Source organism: Symphalangus syndactylus, chromosome 20 (assembly GCF_028878055.3).
Source record: "Symphalangus syndactylus isolate Jambi chromosome 20, NHGRI_mSymSyn1-v2.1_pri, whole genome shotgun sequence".
Lineage (NCBI taxonomy): Eukaryota > Metazoa > Chordata > Mammalia > Primates > Hylobatidae > Symphalangus > Symphalangus syndactylus.
The window spans coordinates 18,475,373-18,502,091 of NC_072442.2; the positions used below are offsets into that span (position 1 = coordinate 18,475,373).

The window sequence follows — 26,719 nt, forward strand, 5'->3', positions numbered from 1 at the left end:
TGAAGGCTTCATGAATAATTTATTCCATTTGAAGTTTTGTTTTTTGTTTTTGTTTTTTTTTAAAAAGTATAAACCTTTTCATTTCCTCAATCACAATTTGTACAACTCAGTGTTATGGCATTCGGCAGCAATAGTGTTTGTTCCTTATTCTCTTTTTGTCACGTTAAAAAGAAAAGCAATTGGACCATGTTAAATGTCACTGCTAAAGAACAACTTTAAAACGCCCCTTCATAAAGTGACCAAGCTATTTTGAGAGGGTTGATGCTGACATGTCCAGTAATGACATTACAATTTGTAGCTTAAACTCAATAACTTTAAGGTCCACATATCCAGTTTACTTTGAAAACTAAAGCTGTTTTAAAACTTCATGAATACATCAACCTGAGGAGTATTTTAGGTCCCAAATCCAGTTTTTAAATTTATACTCCACAAAAAAGAAAATACATACATAAAAATTTAAACCACAGTTCTGGGCCCATTAAAACACCAAAAACCCCCCCCAAAAAAGTTAAGATTTCCAGCTCATTTTTGGAGGGGTGGGACAAAATAAGAATGTATATTAAAAACATTTTGCCTTAATTCAGACAAACTAAAATCTTAAGAGGAAACCCAGACCAAAATATCACTCATGCAACATTAAGTGTATTAACTGATTGATATGCAATGCCATAGTGGATGAATAGCAAATTATATGATGCAATAGCATTTAAAAACGTTTTAATCTATTCAATTTGAACATTTTAAATAATGCAACATAGTATTCTGATATTACAGTATTAACATAGTGCTTGATTAAAGATCTGCAAATCTTTGTAGTAACACATTAAGTTAAAAAATTACCTCAGAAGGTAAATATGAAGACGAAAGGAGAATATTTTAATACAGTAATCTGTGCCATACTGACAATTGAGTACGAATACAGCTGAGGATAGTTGACTAAGTAGTAAGAGCTTAATTTTAGTGGTTTAAGAAAAGTTTAGAAATATTTAAAAATTACAGCTACTTTAAAATTTAAGGATTACATATAAGTACACTTGGTGGCCTTCTGGCCAAACAATAAGGTGTACAGAAATTTATTCATACAGTGTTAATTCACAGTCCTGATAACTCAATGGCTTGCATAAGAAAGGTATGGCTAGATGTTTCTCACTGGCTGGAAGCAGACATTATATAACTAATCTTTTTAAATGACAAAATACTGAACTTCCACCCTGCTTAATAATCATGGATAACTGCACAAAAAAAAGATGTTAGCACTGTAACAAACAAGTCAAGGTGTTGGTAATCCACTGCTATAAAGTATAATATTTTGCTTACCTATGTAAACAAAACTATCCATACTTGTCTGTGACAGTACATTAGTAAGTCAAATCCATCATCCTGCACAAGGCTTAATTTCTCAAATAAGTCTACTGAGCTTTTCTAATGGTTATTTAATAACTTTCTATTGAGTGTGAATGGATATATGAAGGGAAGAAAAAAAATCTTATCAATAAATCCTGTATATTTGGGAACTATTCCCTGATTCCCAAATAAAAAATAATTGTATACTGGGTTCCCTCCTTATGGCTCCATATTAAATAACCTGTCAGGGAATAATTTTAAATCTACTTTCAAACTGAGGTGCGATTAGCCATAGGTTAGTGATTTTAAACAACTGAGAATATAACTTTAATTTTGTAAAGTCACTATTAAGTGTATAAAAGGGATACTCTTTTTATGGGAATTCCAAATAAGCATATTTTCCTTCAAATCTCAGACAAGTTTTTTTTTTTTTTTTTTTAAAGAAAGTACAGAACAAAACATACCAATATAATGTGTGGTGTGTTAGCATAATTAAAAAACAAATGCAGAGAGGTGATCTTTAAATTTAATATCAAAATATGCTGACCATTAGAATGGCATAATTTTGAAGAAATGATTGAAAACCTTTGTCACCAATTGTGTTTGCTTCACAGAAAAAACAAGACTTGCTAATGTTTTCATATACACAATCTGAAGAAGTTATGTTGTTCATAAGAAAGTGATATTTAATTCTAAGCATAGAGTATTCACGAAAGAAGTTTCAGTAAAAAAAAACTAAAACAAACAAAAAAAAACTGAAGTAGAGTTTTGTAAATACAACTGATTTTGTCCTTGTAGATAATTAGTGAATGTACAAATAGAAATTTTGCTAGACTGCTTCCAAGAAAGCTAGGTAGACTGGGCGACTGTGAATTCAAGTCAGCAATGCAGGTAGGAGGCGAACTTGGGCTCTTTTGTGAGCAGCACTGTAGAAAGGATTTTTCAAGGGGGTACAGCCTGCATAAAAGCAGTTATCTTGGCATGTGCAAACAAGAAGGGGGAAAGTTGTATTGAAGGAGGGGTGAATTAAAGTCCCTAAAATTCAAGTCCCTTCTTTAGGGAGGTGAGAACCTCCTTGGCATATGCCCTACCTTAATCTGAGCTGTGTTATAGAAAAGTACAGACTCTGGTGTTTGGGACTGACATCTCCAAACCAAGAAAATTAAATAAATAAAAAAGGCAAGGGAAGTTTAGAAAATGGTTCTTTCACTAGTGGAATACAGTCTGAATACCAGAATTCACTGAGAATCTATTTACACCACAGTTTGATTGCGCGCACACACACACACCCATACATATGCATACTCTCACATACATTCCCAATCTTTAATTTAAAAAAAAAGTCAAACAATCAAGAATGACTGCTTGAAAAATAATTTGTAAAATGCCTAGAGCTGGGCTAAATTTCAACCTTATAGCAGATCCTGAAAATAAATTTCATAATAATATTCCCATGCCTAAATGTGCCACTGTTAAAACTGAAAAAAATTTAAGCATGTAACATTAAACACCAAAATTAGTTTAAGCATTCAGTAGCAAATGGTTTTTCTTGTAAAACTAAGTTTCTTTCACCGGAAATGGCCTGAAATATTAGTCATAGCCCTAAACCATAGTACAAAATATAACTGAAGAATTCTCATTTTATTCTAAGTTAAACCACCTAACAATACCACTTGTATATTGCCATCATGTTATCCTGTAAAGATGTGATATATAAAATGCTGTAAGACCTGGTACCTTTTCAATTTATAAACACAGTGAACTTCATTACTGTACATGTACTCTGCAACTACAGCTTAGCTGTAAATCCTCCACACACAATGGTATGGACATTATTCCCCCTCTATCCCCGTTAAACTGTACATCCAGACAATACAAATTTACTGTCCCACCCACCCCCTTACAAAAAAATAATACTCTAAAAGCAACCCTACTGCAACTTTTTAATTAAGACGATTACATATATTTTAGACCAATTGCTTTAAAGCAAGAAGGCAGTATAAACCTTCTAGGAAAATTTTTATAAAAGAGGTTAAGAAATATAAGACAATTTATACATTTAAAAACTTACAATAAATAAGAGAAGAGATGCAGGCATTTTTGAATACTAGATACTATAATCCAATACAAGAACATCTTCATGTTCTGAAGCCATATGTTGAAATTCATTGTTCCTCATGTTTCCTCTCCATGCTTTTAATATTCATTTAACATGACTGGGTACTATGGCTCATTACTTTTCACAAATACTGTGACTGAAAAAAAAAGGTTAATTTTGCTACAAAAATGTTATAATACGTTTTGTATGATCAGTCATCATCCTAAAGAGTTCAACAGAGTCAATGAAAAATAGCAGGGTTATAGCCCCTCCCCCCAAGTCAAAACAATATTTGTTGAAGTAATAAGAATTAGACCCCATCACAAATGACTTTCACTGAGAAGATAATTGTAACTTAATCCTGCAGCGAAATATCCATTTTTCCTTGTTCTTTTCTTGCACAGTTCCATCAAATGAAGATCACAGCATATTCATAATAAAGTTATATAACTGATTCAGCACCACAAAATGAATTGGGAGACATGAGCGTCTGTCCTGGATTGCAGGGTCACAGGTTAGCCAGGAGAGTGCATTGTACTGTTCCAAAACAAACCTGAAAAGTAAATAAACTGCTGCATAAGTCATGTATTTATTTCCAACCTAGATTTTGGAAGCAGTTTTCGATTATGGCATTTAAGACTCAAAGTCACCTTAAAAAAGAGTGTAACGGAGAGTCCTTGGGGGGGGAAGAAGCAATTTCCATAAAAATTATTCTCAAAAGTAGATTACTCAAGTTAAAATAGCAGTGCTTATCTAGAGATCCAGTGGTACACAACTGTAAATTCTTGCCAAAAATGAGAAAAATATATAAGAATCAACATTATATTCTTTTAAAGTTGCAGTGACAAACTGCTAATGGTAAAAGAGTTGTACCTGAGGACATCTGAAGTCTGATTTGAGTCAAGTGGGTGGGAGTGTTTACTGTGAAGCAGCTCGTCAGATTGCACTGAAGGCACGTGGAGGTGCAAAGAGGCCTAAGAAGGTAACAGGTAATCAATCAGCCAAACAGAAAATAATCTGCTATTTAGTTTTACCTTATTCTCCCAATATATCTTATAAAATGATGAAATACATTTTAGTCCTATGTTATGAATGAAAGCCACTATAAAAATGCTTGTTCTCTTTAACTAATTCATTATAGAAATGATTTTTTTTCTTTTTTAAGTAGGGGCAGGTTCTTGTTCTGTTGACCAGGCTGGTCTTGAACTCCTGGCCTCAAACAATCCTCCTGCCTTGGCCTCCCAAAGTGCTGGGATTACACGCATGAGCCACTGCGCTTAGCCAGAAGTGATTTTTAAGTGCAAAACTTATTTTGAATCTTTCTATTTCCTTTTCTTTAGCTAAATTGTTTTTGAGACCATACAATAATCCTTAGAAAAAGAATTTCTAATTATCTGCTAAGTCTAATTTGCCTAGATGTGCAAAGTAAATGTTTAAGGAGGCACTAAATTGAGCAGTTAAACCTGAGTAGTCTGTCCTTAAGGTATATGACACCCTTTATGACTACGCAGACATACCTAAGTCCAGCACTGAAAAAAGTAACAGGAATAAGCATAAGCAAATAGTTTGGTTACAGCACAATAAACCTTAAACAAAGCTATCTTCGGTTGAACTGAGAACACTCTAAGTAATACAGTGCACAGATGCCTGCTTTGCCCACTCAATTTCATAATAGAGGGTAGGTAAAAACTGGCACACTCATTTAGATATGGCAATGATAGTGGGAGAAACGAATGAACTACTCCACATTCCAATTAAATGAGTCATTTTGTTTATAAGTCAATATAGTATTAAAAAGCTATGACAAAACAATGGTGATGTTCACCACAGTAACTCTTGGTAGATCTCATTCTGTACACTGTATAAGGTACTATTCTATATTTAGGTGCTCTCTCCTCTGCAACTGCAATACATGTAGAAACTCCTGTAGTATATTTAGGAATATAACCAAAAATAGCTATGTTTGAACTGTCTACAAACTCTTGATTTATGGAGTTATAAGCAAGTCTCACACTGCAAATCACTACAAATTTTTAAAATGAAATTAGTTCCAGTACACTATTCCTATGATAAAAAGGAATCTAGCTAACAACCCGCTATATTTCCAAGCAAAGAGAAACAAACCAGGTGGCTTTACTGCCTACAGTATAAAACTAAAATGAGATATATGAAAAAAAAGTGAACAAAAATTATGGCAAATTGTGTCTTAGGTGGTAGTTCATAACCAGAAGTCCTAATCTTGTTACAACGTATCTAAGGGTAAATGCCCGCTTTATACTATCCTTTCTGCAAATAAATACTGAGTAGGAAAAGCTCTAGATAGTCCCTTGGACTTTTTGTAAAGTTGTGTTTCCTGAACACATCCCCTGAAACACTAAGGTAATAAACTATTAACAGGTGTTAAATAATCCTTTCCTTGTGTATTAATAAGTTTGGGAAATGCTAGGTAAACTATCTTATTTACCTCTGTTTTTCAGAGACTTTAGTGTGCATGCACGTATTATGACTAGGAAAGAGGACAGAGAGCATGTGTAGCACCCTCCCGAAGGACCAAAGAATCCTTTGTTTTGTGGAGACACCAAAGACTGCTAGTATATAGAAAATCCCTGACCTCAGGTGATCTGACTGCCTCAGCCTCCCAAAGTGCTGAGTTTACAGGTGTGAGCCACTACACCCGGCAGCAAGTATTTAAATTAGCATGATTTGTGGATTAAAAACAGTCAACTTCTGGTGGGTTTACATAAGAATAAGTGAGTCACATCTAAATTTGTTATTCTGGAACAATATTAGCAGCAGTAATAAATTCTGTATAGGGCTTTTATATCTCATTTTGTGACTTCACTTCATGTTACATTGCTTACTAAAAAAAGTCGGTTTTGTTTTTATGAGAGAGGGTCTCCTGTCACCTAGCTGGAGTGCAGTGGCATGATGGCTCACTGCAGCCTCAACCTCCTGTGCTCATGTGATCCTCCCTCCTGCCTCAGCTTCTCATGTTACTAGGCCTATAGGCACATGCCACCATGCCTAATATTAAAAATTTTTTAGAGATACAAAGTTTCACTATGTTGTCCAGGCTGATCACGAACTCCTGGCCTCAACTGATCCTCCTGCCTCGACCACCCAAAGTGCTGGGATTATAGGGGTGAATCACTGTGCCCAGCCTGAGTTTGTTATAATAAATCATTATGAATCTGAGAGTCTCATTACTATATTTAAAAACCACTCAATTTTTTTAACACAGCAATCTACACACAGCTATAAAAACTTTTTTAAGTAGTAAATGAAACTAAAAATCAAGTATTACAAAGATTATAAATCTTTTTTTTTTTTTTTTTGAGATGGAATCTCGCTCTGTCACCCAGGCTGGAGTGAAGTGGTGCGATCTCGGCTCACTGCAACCTCTGCCTCCCAGGTTCAAGTGATTCTCCTGCCTTAGCCTCCTGAGTAGCTGGGACTACACGCGCCCGCCACCACACCTGGCTAATTCTTGTATTTTTAGTAGAGACAAGGTTTCGCCATGTTGGCCAGGCTGGTCTCAAACTCCTGACCTCATGTAATCTGCCTGCCTCGGCCTCTCAAAGTGCTGGCATTACAGGCGTGAGCCACCGTGCCTTCGTGATCTTGTTTAAAGAGTCACATATGGCAATGCATTTAAGAACTTAGACAAGCTATAAGACTTAAAAAAGCCACTTCTGTATTTCTCAGGACCTAGGCTGTCAATCAGAATTATTGAGGAACTGGGACAGAAATGGCAATACCTTAAGAAAAAGGGGACACTGATATTGTGCTTGAGGACATGCTGACCAGAACCAGTCAGGTAATGGACCTGCTTTGGCAGTTGATACAAAGTAACCAAGGGCCAATGGTTGCTGAAGAATATTAGGTACTTCCTCATGAGGTTCTGTTGATAGTAGCCGATCAGTACTCTGACCCTTAAAAAGACAAAATTAAAAGTGTATTAGTTCACTCAGTATAACTAAGTACCAGATATAAACACAGAATGGCTCATAGCAATCAGTCTCATTATCTTATGACATTGATTTAACAAAATACTGAAGGATATTGAAAAAAAACCAGTTTCTATGTACTTAGGTGTATTATAAGTAAAAGCATTAATTGAATGTATTTTAAGGATTGCATTAAATGAATATGCCAACTGTTTAACAAGTCTGTATTATTATGCCAAGCTCACGGGCAAGTGTGTAAAACTTCACAGATGAGTAAAAAATACAAAATTTTCAATGACATCTTTAACTTATTTGCTAATATTCCTTTAAGTCCTGAAAACCACACCCCAATCAAAAGGTAGATTCAATTTAGCTTTGTTAATCTAGCACTATCTACAAAATGCAGTTAATAGTGTTGTGAAAATTATTATTGCAACATGAAGGGACAACTACCAAGTCACATGCATATCTTTTGGATTAGTTAATGTATTTCTTGGTATTTAAGGAAATAGATAAAAATAATATGCATGAAAATGTTCATTACATCATTATCTATAACAAAAAAACTTACATGTCCAATATTTTGGGAAGGACATAAATTATGGTATAGCAAAAATGCAATATTAAAAAGCTGATTATACTTATTGAAAATTGCAATATAAACATATGTGGAAGGAAGATAATTTGCTTAAAAGTAAAAATGGTTTTATTAAGGTGGTGGGATTACTGGTGCTTTTTGTTATACGTATTTCCTGTCTAATTTCTTTGCTGTTACAAAAAGGAGGAAGGTATGCAAAGTAAGACTGGAAAGATCCTTCCCTACTTTAAAAGGGTAAAATTTATACCTATGCATACTACAATAGTCAAATCACCAGTATATATAATTTCTTTTTTTCTCTTTTTTTTTTTTTGAGATGGAGTCTTGCTCTGTCACTTAGGCTGGAATGCAGTGGTGCGATCTCGGCCCACTGCAAGCTCCACCTCCTGGATTCACACCATTCTCCTGCCTCAGCCTCCTGAGTAGCTGGGACTACAGGCACCCGCCACACCTGGCTAATTTTTGTATTTTTAGTGGAGACGGGGTTTCACTGTGTTAGTCAGGATGGTCTCAATCTCCTGACCTCGTGATCCGCCTGCCTCAGCCTCCCAAAGTGCTGGGATTACAGACGTGAGCCACCGTGCCCAGCCCAGTATATATAATTTCAAATAGAGAGGTGTTATTAACTGAAGCCCAATTAGTTTTTACTTCAAATATAAGGACAAGACAGCCTGCTTCCATAACTGCTAAAGATAAAAAGGGGGGGTAGATGGTCAGTGTTTTATCTGGTCTTATGAGAAAATTAATATTTTTATTATAATCCTTGTCACAGCCCTGATACGAATGGCTGCTCTTAGAGTTATATATAGTGATTCTGAAAGATATTTTTTACTATATCTGAGTAAAAAGCTATGGTGAACTGCCACAAAAACTACAAAAAAATGACTAATGCCAAATGGTCTAGAAAATACGGATTCAGGGAAAGTAGAGCCTTAGAGATTCTCTTAAAAATGTGCAATTCAAAGTACTGATGTCTATGATGTAGCAATGCATGAATGTACTGTTAATTAATCTCAACTCTTGCTAATTTCCAAGGGAAAATAGTATTGCATTTCATATATTAATCCATTACTAAGCTAAGGAATGGCAATTAGATGATCTCAGCTCACTACCACCTCCGCCTCCCAGGTTCAAGTGATTCTCTTGCCTCACCCTCCCGAGTAGCTGGGACTACAGGTGCATGCCACCTTACCCGGCTATTTTTTACATTTTTAGTAGAGATGGGGTTTCACCATATTGGCCAGGCTGGTCTCAAACTCTTGACCTCATGATCCACCCGCTTCGCCGCCCTCAAAGTGCTGGGATTTCAGGCGTAAGCCACTGCACCCGGCCCAGAAAAACTAAAACTTATAACACAGTTACCTTGCCCGCATCACCTCCATGGGGGTAATGAGATCCTGGAGAATGTACAGGAGAACCAGTTGGAGAAGCAGGAAGGATATTAATGATATCAGGGTCAAGATCATCTCCTGTGTCTAACAAATCAAAGATACCCATTCCATCTGCTCCATCTAAACAGGAGAAAGAAAAGAAATTTAAAACTCCATTTTCCATATCCTATGGTCATTCACAGGAAAGGGTCAAAATAAATGAAATTTTAACCAAAATGGGTTAATTTAACCAACATTTACGGAGTGTCTACCATGTGCCAAGTATTGTGCTAAAAGCCGTACAAATAATTATGCATAAACAAGCATGTGGTAGTCTGAATAATGGCCCCCCAAAGATGTCCACATCCTAATCCCAGGAATCTAAGAATATGTTACCATAAAAGACTTTGCAGATGTGATCAAGCTATAAGGATCTTGAGATGGGGAGAGGATTCTGGATTATCCAGGTGGGTCCAATGTAATCACAGGGGTCCTAATAAGAGGGAGGCAGTAGGGTTAGAGTCAGTGAAGGAGATGTGATGACACTATACTGCTGGCATCCAGGATAGAGGAAGGGACCATGAGCCAAGGAATGCAGGTAGCCTGTAGAAACTGACAAAGGCAAGGAAACATTTTCCCTTAGGACCTCCAGAAAGTAATCAATCCTGCTGATATTTTGACTTTGGCCCAGTGAGACTGATTTTGGACTTCCGACTTCCAGAATTGTAAGATAAAATAAATGAGTGTTGTTTTAAGCCACTAAATGTGTAGAACTTTGTTAGAGCAGCAATAGGAAACTAATACAAAGCAAACAGTACAAACGAAATGAAAATGTGTTTAAAGTGGTACTACAGTATTCCCCCTTATCCATGGGGGATATGTCCCAAGACCCACCCCCATACCCACATAGATTCCTGAAACCAAGGATAGTACCAAATCCTATATACTGGTTTTTCCTTTACGTACACACCTATGATGGAATTTCAGTTATAAACTAGGTACAGTAAGAGATTAACAACGAGAATATTAGAACAATTATAGCAAGGTACTATAATAAAAGGTATGTGAATGTGGTCTCTCTCTCTTTCAAAGTATCTTATTGTACTGTACCCATGGGTAACTGAAATCATGTAAAGCAAAACCAAAGGAGGATTACTGTATTTACGAATAATACCATGTTCTTTATTAAGTAAAATATTCAAGTTATTATATAACACACTAAAACAAGAGGGCATAATAACCACACTTGTGACTTTAGAGATGTGAGAGTTTTTAAGGTAGCTCAGAATAACAATAAAATCTTATTTTCTCTTCTACTAAAATGCAATCTATAAATTCACCTGGAAAAGCTACGTCCCTACTTTGGCAGTTTATATAAATTATATTATTTTGGCAAATCAACATAAGATATATATAAAATGACTTCATGTACAAGTACCTCAAAAGCACAAGGGTAAACCTATACGAATATTTTGTGACCAACTACTGCCTTTTAAAATAAGTAAAGATGGCTGGGCATGGTGGCTCACGCTTGTAATCCCCGCACTTTGGGAGGCCAAGGTGGGTGGATCATTTGAGGTCAGGAGTTTAAGACCGGCCTGGCCAACATGGTGAAACCCCATCTCTACCAAAAATACAAAAATTAGCCAGGCATGGTGGCATGCGCCTGTAATCCCAGCTACTCGAGAGGCTGAGGCACGAGCATCGCTTGAACCCAGGAGGTGAAGGCTGCAGTAGGCTGAGATCATACCACTGCACTCCAGCCTGGGAGACACAGTGAGTGAGACTCTGTCTCAAAAAATTCTTAAAAAGTAGGGCCGGGCGTGGTGGTTCACGCTTGTAATCCCAGCACTTTGGGAGGCCGAGGAGGGCAGATCACGAGGTCAGGAGATTGAGACCACAGTGAAACCCCGTCTCTACTAAAAAAATACAAAAAATTAGCCGGGCGTGGTGGCAGGCGCCTGTAGTCCCAGCTACTCGGAGAGGCTGAGGCAGGAGAATGGCGTGAACCCAGGAGGCGGAGCCTGCAGTGAGCCGAGATTGCGCCACTGCACTCCAGCCTGGGCGACAGAGCAAGACTCCGTCTGAAAAAAAAAAAAAAAAAATTCTTCAAAAGTAAAGATTTATGGGATAATTCACAGCACCAGTTCTGATATCAACAAGGTAAAAGAATGATTGTACTAGTTTCCTGTTGCCACTTTAACAAGTTACCACAAACTGTTGGCTTACAAACAACACACATTTATTTTCTTACAGTTCTGGAGGCCAGAAGTCTGAAATCAGTTTCGTTGGACTGCAATCAGGATGTTGGCAAGGCTGAAGGGGATAATCTGTTTCCTTGTTTTTTTCAGAGTCTAGAACTATATTCTTTGGCTCATGGGCTCTTTCACCATCTTCAGAGTCAGCAACATAGCATCTTCTCCCTTTGACTTTGCTTCCCGCTGTTTCTACCACATGGCTTTCTTCTCTTCTATGTAGTCAAACCTCCTTCTGCCTCCTTCTTATAAGAATACATGTTATCGCATTAAGGGCCCACCTGCATAATTGAGGATAATCTCTCCATCTCAAGATCCTTAACTTATCACATCTGCAAAATCATTTTTTGGTAAAATAAGGTAACATTCACACGTTTCAGGTATTGGACACGAATTTATTTTGGGGGGTATTTGTCAGACTACAAAAATGGAACAAATTACCTACCATTGTTGGGATTGAAAGCTAAATCCAAATTTTCAGTGGTATAAGTAGCTGAAGCTACTTGCACAGAAGCAGAAGTAGGAAACACAAGTATATGAGTACATGATGTATCCTGTGGGGTATTTAGCTGAGATGTCTGCATGTTTAGAGTCGTGCTTCTTCCAAATACAGAACCAGTTGACACAGAGTCTGAAAATGAAAGACATTTTTTCTTTTAATAAATGAAGAATAAATTTTATGTAATACTTAAAAACTTAACTGCATAAAGAATTAAATCTGATACAAACTAAAGATAGCTAACCTGGCATAATAACAAAAGAGCCTTGCGGCTCCATTGCCACCAAGCAAGCACTGAGAATGCTAGGGGAGTCTGCAGCAGATATACCACACATTCTACACATGTCTTTGAGCCTTTTACTTAGAGACTGCAAGTTTCGGCGACTCAGCAAACAGCTCCAATCTGTGGGTATCAACAGTAAAAAAAAAAAAAAAAAAAATCAAAGTAACAGCATTATTAATATCCTATAGAACCAAGTTAAAGTTGAAACATAAAAATAGTTAATGGCTTTTAAATTAGTGTATTCCTCAAACAGGAGTCATCATCAAGCCAAAATTCTTACTGCTGACGCTACTCAACATCCTTTATCACCCTAATATTAGGATACACCAAATTCAATTGGTATCTGCTCAACAGAGGATGAGTTAAGTAACAATCAGAAAGTGGAAAAAACAGAAAACAAGTAAGAACAGTAGTAATAAGACTGACATTAAAGTTAAAATAAGAGTAAAATGTCCTTTTAAAATTTGAATTAAACCATTTGTGGCCTAGACATATGTGGTTCCTTATTTGATAACCTTTGCATTTTATTCAACATATATACCTTGATGTGGTCAGAACAGTGCGTGAATTTACATAAAACGGAAATATAAATACTAATAAAAGCACAATTTTACCTTTCAATTCTCCATGACCAATCCTTCCTAGACGACCAATTACAACTCTCCATGGCAATGAACTCATTTGTACAAGTCCTAAGCACCACTCCCAAAGTTTCTGTAGACCAAATTTTCTAGCAGAACTTTTTTTCCGACGAGCCCTATTGTATGAATAAAGAGAGTGTCATAAATATTTCTAAAATTTATATGATTTTGCTGTTGTTGTTTTTTTGAGATGGAGTCTCACTCTGTCGCCCAGGTTGGATGGAGTGCAGTGGTGCGATCTCGGCTCACTGTAACCTCCACCTTCGCGGGTTTAAGCGATTCTCCTGCCTCAGCCTCATGAACAGCTACAACTACAGGTGCGTGACACCACACCCAGCTAATTTTTTGTATTTTTAGTAGAGACGGGGTTTCACCGTGTTAGCCAGGATGGTCTCGATCTCCTGACCTCGTGATCTGCCTGCCTCGTCCCCCCAAAGTGCTGGATTACAGGTGTGAGCCACTGCGCCATCCCGACATTTTAAGAGAGCTCAAATTTGTGAAAAATAGATCCCCTTAATTTTAGTGCTTCACACCTTTACATAAGTACTGAGAATATTCATAAAATCATAGGTTTGGCATGTGAGTTTGTTTTTCTATTTCACATTATAATATATAAATTGTTAAAAAAATTTGTCTATAAAACACCTCAATTCATCAGCAATACTGCTCTACACCAGGGATTTTTTTTTTTTTTTTAGATGGAGTCTCACTCTGTTGCCCAGGCCGGAGTGCAGTGGCACAATCTCGGCTCACTGCAACCTCTGCCTCCCGGGCTTAAGTGATTCTCCTGCCTCAGCCTTCCCAGCAGCTGGGATTACAGGCACACACCATCACGTCCAGCTAATTTTTGTATTTTTAGCAGAGAGGGGGTTTCACCATGTTGGACAGGCTGGTCTCAACTCCTGACCTCAGGTGATCCTGTCTCAGCATCCCAAAGTGTTGAGATTACAGGCATGAGCCACTACACCTGGCCCAGTAAACTTTTTTTTTTGAGACGGAGTCTTGCTCTGTCGCCTAGGCTAGAGTGCAGTGGCGTGATCTCTGCTCACTGCAACGTCCGCCTTCTGGGTTCAAGTGATTCTCCTGCCTCAGCTTCCCGAGTAGCTGAGATTACAGGCGCCCGCCACCACAACCGACTAATTTTTGTATTTTTAGTAGAGATGGAGTTTCACCATCTTGGCCAGGCTGATCTAGAACTCCTGACCTCGTGATCCACCCGCCTTGGCCTCCCAAAGTGCTAGGATTACAGGCGTGAGCCACCCCGCTTGACCCAGCAAACTTTTCTTAAAGAGCCAATACTTCAAATGGAAATAGCCAGATTTGGTCCATGGGCTGTAGTAAGCAATCCCTGTTCTATACTATAAGTTGAAGACTGACCAAAACACCACACTTCTCAGTCCAAACAGCATTGTTACATGTTTTCTGCATACATGTCCTTCACTAGCCAAATATGCAACATAAGCACTCTTTGGCTGAGCAACAACAGTGGCTACTACTTTTTTTTTTTTTTTTTTTTTTGAGACGGAGTCTTGCTCTGTCACCCAGGCTGGAGTGCAGTGGCGCCATCTTGGCTCACTGCAAGTTCCGCCTCCCGAGTTCACGCCATTCTTCTGCCTCAGCCTCCCGAGTAGCTGGGACTACAGGCGCCCGCCACCGCGCCCAGCTAATTTTTTGTACTTTTAGTAGAGACGGAGTTTCACCGTGTTAGCCAGGAGGTCTCGATCTCCTGACCTCGTGATCTGCCTGCCTTGGCCTCCAAAGTGCTGGGATTACAGGCGTGAGCCACTGCACCCAGCTGGCTACTACTTATTATTATTATTTTTTTGAGACGGAGTCTAACTCTGTCACCCAGGCTAACGTGCAATGGCATGGCCTTGGCTCATGGCAATTTCCACCTCCTGGGTTCAAGCGATTCTCCCGCCTCAGCCTCCTGAGTAGCTGGGACTACAGGTGTGTGCCACCACACCCGGCTAATTTTTGTTTTTTGGTTTTTTGGTTATTTTTGAGACAGAGTCTCGCTCTGTTGCCAGTGCAGTGGTGTGATCTCGGCTCACTGCAACCTTCGCTTCCCGGGTTCAAGCGATTCTCCTGCCTCAGCCTCCCAAGTAGCTGGGACTACAGGCGTGTGCCACCACACCCAGCTAATTTTTGTATTTTTCGTAGAGACGGGGTTTCAGCATGTTGGCCAGGATGGTCTTGATCTCTTGACCTCGTGATCTGCCCACCTTGGCCTCCCAAAGTGCTGGGATTACAGGCGTGAGCCACCACGTGAGACCTAATTTTTGTATTTTTAGTATAGATGGGGTTTCACTATGTTGGCCAGGCTGGTCTCGAACTCCTGACCTCAGGTGATCGGCCCACCTTGCCCTCCCAAAGTGTTGGGATTACAGGCGTAAGCAACCGTGCCTGGCCAACAGTGGCTATGACTTACTGAGCCCTTATTATGTACCATCCATTGTGCCCAATCAATTTACATGTAGTACCTCATTTCATCCTAACAACTCTATGAGACAAATAAAATTATCCTCTAGACTTTACAGGTAAGTAAGCTATAACTCAGCTGCATAAGGGTAGTTTTTCCAAGGTCAGTAGTGGCAGGTTTGGGATTTGAGTCCAGGTCTCTCTGACTCCATCGCTGCCCCTGTTTTTTTTTTTTTGTTTTTTTTTTTTTTTAAGACAGATTTTCGCTCTTGATGCCCAGGCTAGAGTACAATAGCGCAATCTCAGCTCACTGCAACCTCCACCTCCTGGGTTCAAGTGATTCTCCTGCCTCAGCCTCCCAAGTAGCTGGGATTAAAGGCATGTGCCACCATGCCTGGCTAATTTTTTTGTATTTTTAGTAGAGTCAGGGTTTCACCATGTCGGTCAGGCTGGTCTCGAACTCCTGACCTCAGGTGATCCACCTGCCTTGGCCTCCAAAGTGCTGAGATTACACGTATGAGTCACCGTGCCCAGCCCCATCATTGCCCCTCTTAACCATTATCTCACTTCTACTTTATCAAGGTAGTAAAATGGTAATACTATTTTGATAATGAAAAGGGTGGTATTTTTTTTCTCTACTTTCTCATACCTCACAGATTAGCATATTCTTTCCCAAGCTCACTTTATCAGTATAAATATCCAATTAAAAAATCAAAATTGTATCAAGGAAATAAGACATGAAGCACTGTTCTACGGTTTATAATATAAAGCTTAACAGACTTGTTAATGTTTATAATCAATAATGTAAAATTAATGTTTCTATCTTCTGCTTCCCCAGCACCATTAAGACCTAATAATCATTAGATATTTCTGCATATATTTAACTTCTCACCTAAAAAAGAACAGGCTTTTATATAATAAGGAAGAAAATAAACGACAGAACCCAAATCTTTTTTTTTTTTTTTTTGAGACAGGGTCTTACTCTGTCGCCCACACTGAAGTGCAGTGGCGCAATCTCAGTTCACTGCAGCATTGACTTCCTGGGCTCAAGTGATCCTTCTGCCTCAGTCTCCCGAGTAGCTGTGACTACAGGTGCGCCACTATGCTCAGCTAATATTTGTATTTTTGTAGAGACGGGGTTTCGCCATGTTGCCCAGGATGGTCTCGAACTCCTGGACTCAAGTGATCCGCCCTGTCTCAGCCTCACAAAGTGCTGGGATTACAAGCATGAGCCACCATGCCTGGCCAGAACCCAAATCTTAAAACTAAAAATCATTTCACGAATTTGCTTTTCAGGTTCTCCTGTACAGCGTTCACTAGCCATGAAAACATGTTTCAAGGCTCTACTAAAGGCTTGAAATGTTTATTAAGTGATAACTCAAAATGAGGCTCACCTGTTGGGACCTACTAGTTATATCCTTTGTAAATAACCGGACGTGATATTTACTGCCAAGAATTCTAAAATGGCCATCATATTCTGAAGACATCCAAACTGTTTTTTTTTTTTTTTTTTTTTTTTTTTGAGACAGAGTCTCATTCTTGTCACCCAGGCTGGAATGCAATGGCGTGATCTCAGCTCACTGCAACCTCCGCCCCCCAGAGATTCAAGTGATTCTCCTGCCTCAGCCTCCTGAGTACCTGGGATTATAGGCAGCCACCACCACACCTGGCTACATCCTAACATTTAAATGATAAAATTTTAAATCGCCAATTTTAGTAAATGAAGTTAACTTACTCAGTTTATTAGGGGCCATCTTAGATGTACCATCTTAGATGGTACATGAGAAAATTTTAAATGTTCTATAGATACTTTACTGGACCTTTTTTTTACATCTTTCAAAAATGTTCAGCTAAAATAATTGCCCCAAGCTTTATGACACAGAAGTTAGTAACCTTAATCTTTTTTGTTCATATAATAGATTAATCATAATTATTTTTAATTATCTTAGGTATACAATATAAACATTCACTACAGAAAAAAGTAAAAAGCACCCACAACCCCACATCTTAATATTTTAATATATATAAAACCTTCAAACTTGTTTTCTATTCATTAAAAATGAAACAAAATGTTACAAATGGAATGATATGATATATTTAGGGAAATACAAATACCTATTTGGAACATCGATGTTAATGATACAAGTTTCTAAAAGTTCTCCATATAGATCTGTGCAAGATGCAAGAATCCACCTTTGATCATGTGATAAACAGTATCCCACAAAAAGAACATTATATTTCTGTCCAGCTTCTCCAAATGTTTCTCCTAGCTCTGTCTGTTTGTCCTTCACTGGAGCCAGAATAAAAGGAGGTGCATAAAGTCGAATACACTCTGGTCTCTATAAAATAAAAAATTAAGGTATTATCATACTATACAATCTTAGAGAAATATTGCATTTAAAATGTAATTATTATCTACCCAATTATAAGAGAATTGGAAAAGGAGAGCTAAGCCAAACATTGCACTTAGTTTTGCATAATATTATAAAAAAATGTTGGCAGGGCAGGGTGGGTCGTGCCTGTAATCCCAGCACTTTGGGAAGCACAGGTGGGCGATCACCTGAGGTCAAGAGTTCAAGACCAGCCTGGCCAACATGGTGAAACCCCCTCCACACACAAAAATAGCTGGGCAAGGTGGCGCATGCCTGTAATTCCAGCTACGCAGGAGGCTGAGGCAGGAGAATTGCTTGAACCCAGGAGGCAGAGGTTGTGGTGAGCTGAGATTGCCCCACTGCACTCCAGCCTGGGTGACAAAGCAAGGTTCCATCTCAAAAAAAAAGTATGATGTATAGTCATTGAACTCTGGTCATGAAAAACATACTTACATCAGGACTTCTAAGGGCAGTTTCCATGGCTAAACCTGGACCAAAGCCAGTCAATGTTTTCACATTGGTTGATGTTGGAAGTGGCCTCCGACACTGGGTAAAGGCCGAAAAAGCCAAGGATTTTAAATGCTGGGGATAGATTTCTCTATCTTCATGCTTCACAGGTTGCAACAGGTACTGACAAGGAATAATCTAAGAAGTATAGGCAAATATTACAAATGTTAAACTTCCAAAGAGAATAACAGGAATTGTGGGTCTAAAACTCTAAAAACTTTTTACTAGAAAATTTAAACAAAACCTAATTTAAATGAAAATTTAAGGATTGTTTTCTTATCTATTATGTAGGCTTTTAATAAGTAGCCAATTTTACCAATGGGTTCTGAACTAAAGGACTATTTAAAACCTATAAAACTTTCTGGCCACGTGTGGTGGCTCACACCTATAATCCCAGCACTTTGGGAGGCCGAGGTGGGCGGATCACGAGGTCAAGAGACAGAGACCATCCTGGCCAACATGGTGAAACCCCGTCTCTACTAAAAATACAAAAATGAGCTGGGTGTGGTGGCAGGCGCCTGTAGCCCCAGCTACTCAGGAGGCTGAGGCAGGAGAATCGCTTGAACCTGGGAGGTGGAGGTTGCAGTGAGCCGAAATCACGCCACTGCACTCCAGTCTGGCAAGAGAGCGAGACTCCGTCTCAAAATATAAAACAACAAAAAACTGTAAAATTTTCTATATAATAATTATATTAATGCCATTGACTAGTCCTGTTGAAGTCTATAAAATAAATTCAAAATTTCTTCTAACAACTTAATACGGTTAATTGCTTTCTCCTTTTCTTGCAACCTGTCTTGTTTATTAGGTACATGCTACATTTTTCTATTTAGGCTCATGAATTTAAAAATTGGCTTATAAAAGTAACACAGCAGAAACATTTAATGTACTTAATGGAGTTTTTTTTATTCTGTATTATTACTGTCGTATGACCATAAAGTTTATCTTTTATAAATTCTCTAAGATTTATATTATGATATTAAAGTAAAATCAATATAATAAAACTTGGCTTTTAGATAATCAATTTGAATACAGAAAAGTAGTATCTGAAACTTCTGATAACATCAAGCTGTTTTACATAATTTTAACTCACAACACCTATCACTCTTACCTGTACAGAAACAGTACTCTTGATATGAGGAGGAAGAGTCTGGACCATTTCTAGAAAGCATCGAAGTAGCCCCAATGTCCACACACTAGAAGAGTTAGTGCTCTCGTCTGTATTTTCGTATGTAAAAGGATCAATTATATAAACAACAATTGCAGGTGGATACGTGATTGCATGTGAATCACCATCTGTGGGGATTCCCACTTTATCCCGATCCATTGTGCTAAAATTTAAGGTAGAAATGAGACAAAAAGTTGTACTGTATATGCTTGGGGTAGCATCTAAGCAGGTTCTTAATATCCCCCTCCTCCCTCTTTTTTGGTGAAAGGTGTCAGAAAGCCTCTTTGAAAATGAAGGACATTTCTTTCTCGCCAAAGTGAACCATTAACATTGTACATACAATTTCACAGTATATAAAGACACTTGCCTTAAGAGGTCTTGCCTTAAATTTACCAAAAAAAAAAAAAAAAAAAAGAAAGAAAAAAAAGAAAAAAGAATTCTTAAAACCATAGGGTATTAGATACAAAAGATGGCTTAGAGTTCAAGGGATAAAACTGAGACAAAGATGGGTCTCTTTGTCTGAGGCTATCTCAAATAGCTTCCCAAATTTATCAAGCTGGCTACAGGTAGAGCTAGGCCAGAAAGAAACCACGTTTCCAGACTTATTCAATGTTCTAGTACATTTTTAGACTATATATATATCTATATCTATATATACATAGATACAGATATCTTTTTTTTGAGATGGGGGTCTCACTATGTTGACCAGGTTGGTCTTGAACTCTTGGTCTCAAGCAATCCTCCTGCCTTAGCCTCTCAAAGTGCTAGGATTACAAGCATGAGCCACTTCACCTGGTCCCATTTTTAGACTATATACATTTATTTCATACTTTACAGCTTCAATGGTGTACAAGTTTCATTCTTTGATGGGTTATTTGATTTTTTTACACTTCAAATCTATTCATATATTCAAGATGAGTGATCAAACTCGGTAATGATTTGTTTTTACCCACATATGAGTATAATTTTGGGCACAACTGCATCCTGGGTAGCTGACACATATAATTAAGCTCTGGCCAACCTAGCCTACAAATCAAAAGGGAAGATCAAAACCTTCATAAAAAAAGGAATGAGAGCAGTCATAATCATTCTTGTCACCATAAATAACTTGGAATCACTGTGTAAAGTACTTAATGTATATTACATCATATTACTCTCATCTTACAGATAAGAAAACATGCTCAGAAAGTTAAGAGTTTCCCCAAAGTCACAAAGCAGGTAAATGGCAGAGCTGAGATTCAAACTTTAGTGCGACTCTAAAGCCTCTGAATTGACTGGGTCAATAGTGACTTCTCAATCACCAGAGTGATTTGCACAGGCAAGTCTACTTGACAATTATGCCACAGAAGACTCAAATGTCATATGGGTATCTGGACTATATGGTTTTCAAGCTCTTAATTCCCACCCTCAGATTCTAGAATTCTATGATAAAGACTTTATGAAGTAAAGTCATTATAATTTTATACATAAAATATTCAACATTAGGCCGGGTACAATAGCTCATGCCTGTAATCCCAGCACTTTGGGAGGCTGAGGCAGGCAGATCGTTGAGTCCAAGAGTTCCAGACCAGCCAGGGCAACATGGCGAAACCCTGTCTCTACAAAAAAGTAGCTGGGCATGTAAGTCCCAGCTACTCAGGAGGCTGAGGTGGGAGGATCACCTGAGCCCAGGAGGTCAAGGCTGCGGTGAGCCACGATCACGCCAGTATACTCCAGCCTGGGTGACAGAGTGAGACCTTGTCTTAAAAAAAGATACAAACTAAAATTTCAAGAATAAGATAAAAAAGCACTTTATGTTCATTCAAAATGTCTTATTTAGAAAAAAAGCAGCATGGCTGGGCGTGTTGGCTCACGTCTGTAATCCCAGCACTTTGGGAAGCCAAGGTGGGCAGATCACCTGAGGTCAGAAGTTTGAGACCAGCCTGGTCAACATGGCAAAACCCCGCCTCTACTAAAAGTACAAAAATTAGCCAGGCGTGGTGGCACACGCCTGTAATTCCAGCTCCTGGGAAGGCTAAGGGAGCAGAATCACTTGAACCCGGGAGGCAGAGGTTGCAGTGAATGGAGATCCCGCCACTGCAGTACAGCCTGGGCAAAAGAATGAGACTGTCTCTCAAGAAAAAAAAGAAAGAAGAAGCATCATAGTTTTTATATTTCTGCAAAAATCAGTATTTTTAAAGGTACCTTTCAGACACATCAGGATGCGGCTGAGTGGGAAGTGAAGATGATTCTCCAGAAATCCCAGCTGTCTGTAGAGCTGATGTCTGTTGCCCTCCTAGCTGACCACTCTGAACTGTATTTGCTTGTGTAGACATGGATCCTGCAGCATTACTGTTCATACTGCCAAAGGGTGGAAATGAAGGTAGTTTATTTGATGATACTCCACTATTCAAGTTGGAAGATGATGATGATGAAGTTGAAGCTGTGGTCAAAGTTGAATTAGCTGTGGCAACTGAAGTAGATATGGCAACACCTGAAGTCACTGTCATAGTGCTGCTTGCTGCAGACGCTAAGGTGGCAGATGGAGTATTAGCATTTCCAGTATTTGTCATCTGAGGTGGAGTAATCAAAGACTGACTTGTAGGGGCAACTAAATTTGGCTGGGAAAGTAGAGAGCTGTCCAATGGCAGGGAAGCAAGATAAGGACCTAAAGAATAAAAACAGGTAGGAAATTTAATTCTTTATTTCACCGACTGGTTTTTTTTTATTCTACTGTGTAAATAGAATCATAATCCAGTTGATGTTTTCTTGGTAATTATAGCCCCTAAATTGCTTGCTAATGGTGTGACCTACACTTGCTTTCTATTTTCCCCTAGAGACTGAAGAAACATATTTAAAATGGAATTGAAAAAGCCAGAATTTTCACTCAAAATTAAAGAAATGATTACTATGAAAGTGTAACAAAATTCTATTTTCTAAGTATAATTAAATGTAAAAAAAAGGTATCTAGCAATATTCATCAAACTATTCAAAGGGTTTCTAAATCACAAATCAAATAAATATTGACTACACTGGCAGCTAATTAAAACATAAAATGGCATAATGTTATCATGGGGTTCAAATTATAGGAATGTCTGATGAGATTCAATATTTTGGTTCTGCATCTCTTTAGATTAAGTCTAAAGGAAGTCCACTGATATTTATTTTCAAGAGTATTTATAAGCAATACAGTTGGGCATGGGTAGAATGAAAGAAAAAAGTATGTAACAAGCAAGTCTTAAACAGCTATCATTTTCTTAGCTACAACAAAGAACTATTTCTTGGTTTAGTAGAGATTAACTATAAATTATTTTATCTCTAAACTGTAACAAATGAAGAATCTTCATGTTATTAAAACATCAGACCCTACAGAGGCAACAGAAAATTTATTTATAACCCATAATTTCTTCCTACCTGATGGGATCCCTCATTAGGGATCAGCAAACTTGTTCTGTAAAGGGTCAGATAATAAATATTTTTGTCTTTGCAGCCATACAGTCTCTATCAAAACTACTCAGCTCCAATGTTGTAGCACAAAAGCAGCCAGAGAAAATACATAAATAAATGAGGATGGCTGTGTTCCAATAAAATTTTATCTACAAAAACAGCTGGTGGAGCAGGCCACATTTTGCCAACACCAGCCTTATACAATAAATACAAATTCAATACCTAGGTCATATCTGCAGACTTGTGCATAAAGCTTGAGTTTAGAAAATGCTTCATTGTTACCATCAGCTGCCTGAGAAAACCATTCTGCTACCAACTTTTCTGATAGTTTCTTTGACGCAGTAGATCCAACTCTCATGATCCCATCTGTTAACAGTCGGGAAATAGGTCTATGTTGACCTAATCGACAGGACTACAAATATACATACAGAAAGCAGAATTAGTAAATTTATTATTGTATTTAGATACAGATTATAAAACCAAGCATGAAAGCTACTTAAGCTTAACCATTTGCAATTAACAGTTATGATAAAAATATCAAGGGTGTTTTTAGAAGTAGGTCAAAAAAATAAACATATCAAGGGTGAAATGGTGCCATAGGTCTTTTTCATTTTTACATTAGAAATTCATTAAATTTTTTTCAAAATTAAAATATCTCTAATGAAAAAACACCTAGATAACAATAGCACTAGAACCATTTGGTTTGAATGAAAGCTTGCAGAATGCAGAAATAAGTGAGCATAAAAATGCAGTCATTTTAGGTATACATTAACACCAATTCATGAATTATGAATACACATATCCCTAAATCAAAGCAAAATAAAAATTGGTATACAAATATATTTATACACCCTCTCCCTCTAGTTCTGTGAGTCACTGATTTTTGTTATAAGAAGCCCAATGTCAAATAAATTTAAAACATTGGATTAAGCAAACTTAGAAGTATTCTTTACTGTAAGAATTTCAAAGCCTTTAAAAACCTAATATGAATTGTGAATCTCTAAAAGGTAATATAATATACAATGTTTCCCCAAGCCTATTTAACTATGGAACTTTTTCTCTGAGAGGATTTTACCGGACTAATGTTCCAAATAACACCCTTTGGGAAATGTTTATTTATTAAAAACACACTGCAAATACCTTGTAATTATGTGGAAAATTTTATAAGGAAGCTAAACTAACATACAGTAACATTCAGATTGTATAGGGAATCAAAATTTAAAGACTAAATTTCCAAGCCGTTGTAGAAAAAGGAGGGAATAATAAAGTAAGACTTTATGTCCCATAACACTTATAATTTACAATTATTGCGCCTGGTGATGGACATGTGAGAATTATAACTTAAAAGAAGAGGCAAGAATTTCAGACCTGCAATGGACCTTAGTGATATCTAGCACAGATTTATTTTACATATGAGGAAAGTGAGGCCTAGTGTCACTACCTGAAATCCTAGAGAATAAAGACAAGAATTTTTGTAAATGTAATTTTTTTCCTGGCTATTTAACATTGTTACCCCTTGTTTTATAAAAGGCCACATTAAAAGGGATATATATCTATATGCCCTCAATGTTTCTTCCTCCAATAGGGGGATAGCCACTCTGACCCATGGCATATATATCTAACAGACTGGGTCAAACTCAGCAAAGAATGTAACTGGCTAGTATGAGAAATAAACATCTAATCTGACATCATCACTGTGTCCCAATCAACTGAACTGCCCAGTATGCTGTATATACAACAATACAAATCGTAAGGTAGTTTTAAAATGTCATCTCTTTTTAAACACCTACCTCATATATTGCAGTAAGATCTCTAAAAAAGCTTTTGGCTCCATTTAACAAGGCTTCATTTTCTGGACACAGTACAACATAGGCTATATCTCTTTGAGATCCATAGGGTTCCAGCATAAGTCTCTCCCAATAAGGAAGAGCAAATGGAGAAAGCACCAGATAATCATAATCATAACCCAACAAAAATGTGGGGATTGGCAGTGGTTCTGGGGATTCATCAGTTCCTAAATAAGAAAGATGTATTTTAAGAAAACACTTAAAAACAAGACATGTCTCCTTTTTATTTTTTTTTTTATGTTATTTTATTATTATTTTTTTTTGAGACAGAGTCTCGCTCTGTCGCCCAGGCTGGAGTGCAGTGGCGCCATCTCGGCTCACTGCAAGCTCCGCCTCCTGGGTTCACGCCATTCTCCTGCCTCAGCCTCCTGAGTAGCTGGGACTGCAGGCGCCCGCCACCACGCCCAGCTAATTTTTTGTATTTTTTAGTGGAGACGGAGTTTCACCGTGTTAGCCAGGATGGTCTCGAGCTCCTGACCTTGTGATCTGCCCACCTCGGCCTCCCAAAGTGCTGGGATTACAGGCGTGAGCCACCGTGCCCGGCCTCCTTTTTATTTAAATGTCAAAAGTTAATGAAGTCATTATTAGTGAAAATATTTTATTAGAGACAAAAATACATAATGCCAGTGGTCAAGACTTTTCAACATTAAGGAATTTCCTAAAGAAGTCTTTTTATTTACTTATTTTCTTGAGACAGGGTCTTGCTCTGTTGCTCAGGTTAGATTGCAGTGGAACAATCACGCCTTACTGCAGCATTAACCCACTGGGCTCAAACAATCCTCTGGCCTCAGCTTCCCAAATAGCTGGGACTACGGGTGTGTGCCACTATGCTTGGCTAATTTTTAAAGTTTTTGTAGAGATGGGATCTTGCTGTGTTGCCCAGGTTGGACTCAAACTCCTGAGCTCAAGTGATCCTCCTTCCTCAGCCTCCCAAAGTGCTGGGATTACGTGTGGGAGCCACCATGTCTGGTCTGCATTTAAATTTTTGGCATGGGGCTGGGTGCAGTGGCTCACACCTGTAATTCCAGCACTTTGGGAGGCCGAGGTGGGCAGATCACTTGAGGTTGGGAGTTTAAGACCAGCCTGACCAACACGGAGAAACCCTGTCTCTACTAAAAATACAAAACTAGCCGGGCATGGTGGTGCAAGCCTGTAATCCCAGCTACTCGGGAGGCTGAGGCAGGAGAATTGCTTGAACCCAGGAGGTGGAGGTTGCAGTGAGCCGAGATTGCACCAGTGCACTCCAGCCTGGGCAACAAGAGCAAAACTCCATCTCAAAAAAAAAAAAAAAAAATTGGCATAAAAATACACTGTAGGCCATGTGTTGTGTGGCTCATGCCTGTAATCTCAGCACCTTGGGAGACTGAGGTGGGAGGATTACTTGAGCCCAGGAGTTTGAGGCCTACGCAACATAGTGAGACACCATCCCTATTTATACATTTAAAAATAATACAATTTTAAAAATAGAAAAAAGAAAAAACCTTACTAAGAGCGCAGATCTCATGTTAAGTGTTTTTTTCTTAGGTTTTTTTTCGTTGTTGTTTTTGTTTTTGTTTTTGAGATGGAGTCTTGCTCTGTTGCCTAGGCTGCAGTGCAGTGGTGCAATCTCCACTCACTCCAACCTCCACCTCTTGGGTTCAAGCAATTATCTCACCTCAGCCTCCCGAGTAGCTGGGATTACAGGCACACATCACCATACCTGGATAATTTTTGAATTTTTGGTAGAGATGGGGTTTCACTATGTTGGCCAAGCCGGTCTCAAACTCCTGACCTCAAGTGATCTGCCCACCTCAGCCTCCCAAAGTGCTGGGATTACAGGCATGAGTCACCATGCCTGGTGAGTGTTCTTATCATAATACAAAAAATTTTAAAAGAAAATGACCAACAACCTAATAGAAAAATGGGTTAAGAACACGGAGATTACAAAATAAAACTAGCTCTAACAC

At 38.2% G+C, this 26,719-nt stretch overlaps 1 protein-coding gene across 2 annotated transcripts in view; it reads right to left on the reverse strand.

Moving 5' to 3' along the window:
• Nucleotides 1–26,719, reverse strand: part of MED13 (mediator complex subunit 13) — a 127,688-nt gene continuing 100,969 nt past the window's right edge. Inside the window, exons 18-30 of one of the 2 annotated variants that reach the window (XM_055256718.2) lie at nt 24,717–24,940; nt 23,149–23,338; nt 21,685–22,147; nt 19,444–19,663; nt 18,282–18,473; nt 17,572–17,795; nt 13,009–13,151; nt 12,356–12,514; nt 12,058–12,243; nt 9,350–9,498; nt 7,201–7,374; nt 4,316–4,416; nt 1–3,995 (exon numbers count right to left, since the gene is read on the reverse strand). In XM_055256718.2, the coding sequence (XP_055112693.2) occupies nt 3,863–3,995; nt 4,316–4,416; nt 7,201–7,374; nt 9,350–9,498; nt 12,058–12,243; nt 12,356–12,514; nt 13,009–13,151; nt 17,572–17,795; nt 18,282–18,473; nt 19,444–19,663; nt 21,685–22,147; nt 23,149–23,338; nt 24,717–24,940 (2,558 nt within the window). In that variant the 3' untranslated portion in view covers nt 1–3,862. The remainder of the gene's footprint in view (nt 3,996–4,315; nt 4,417–7,200; nt 7,375–9,349; nt 9,499–12,057; nt 12,244–12,355; nt 12,515–13,008; nt 13,152–17,571; nt 17,796–18,281; nt 18,474–19,443; nt 19,664–21,684; nt 22,148–23,148; nt 23,339–24,716; nt 24,941–26,719) is intronic. The other variant, XM_055256719.2, reaches the window with a different exon arrangement.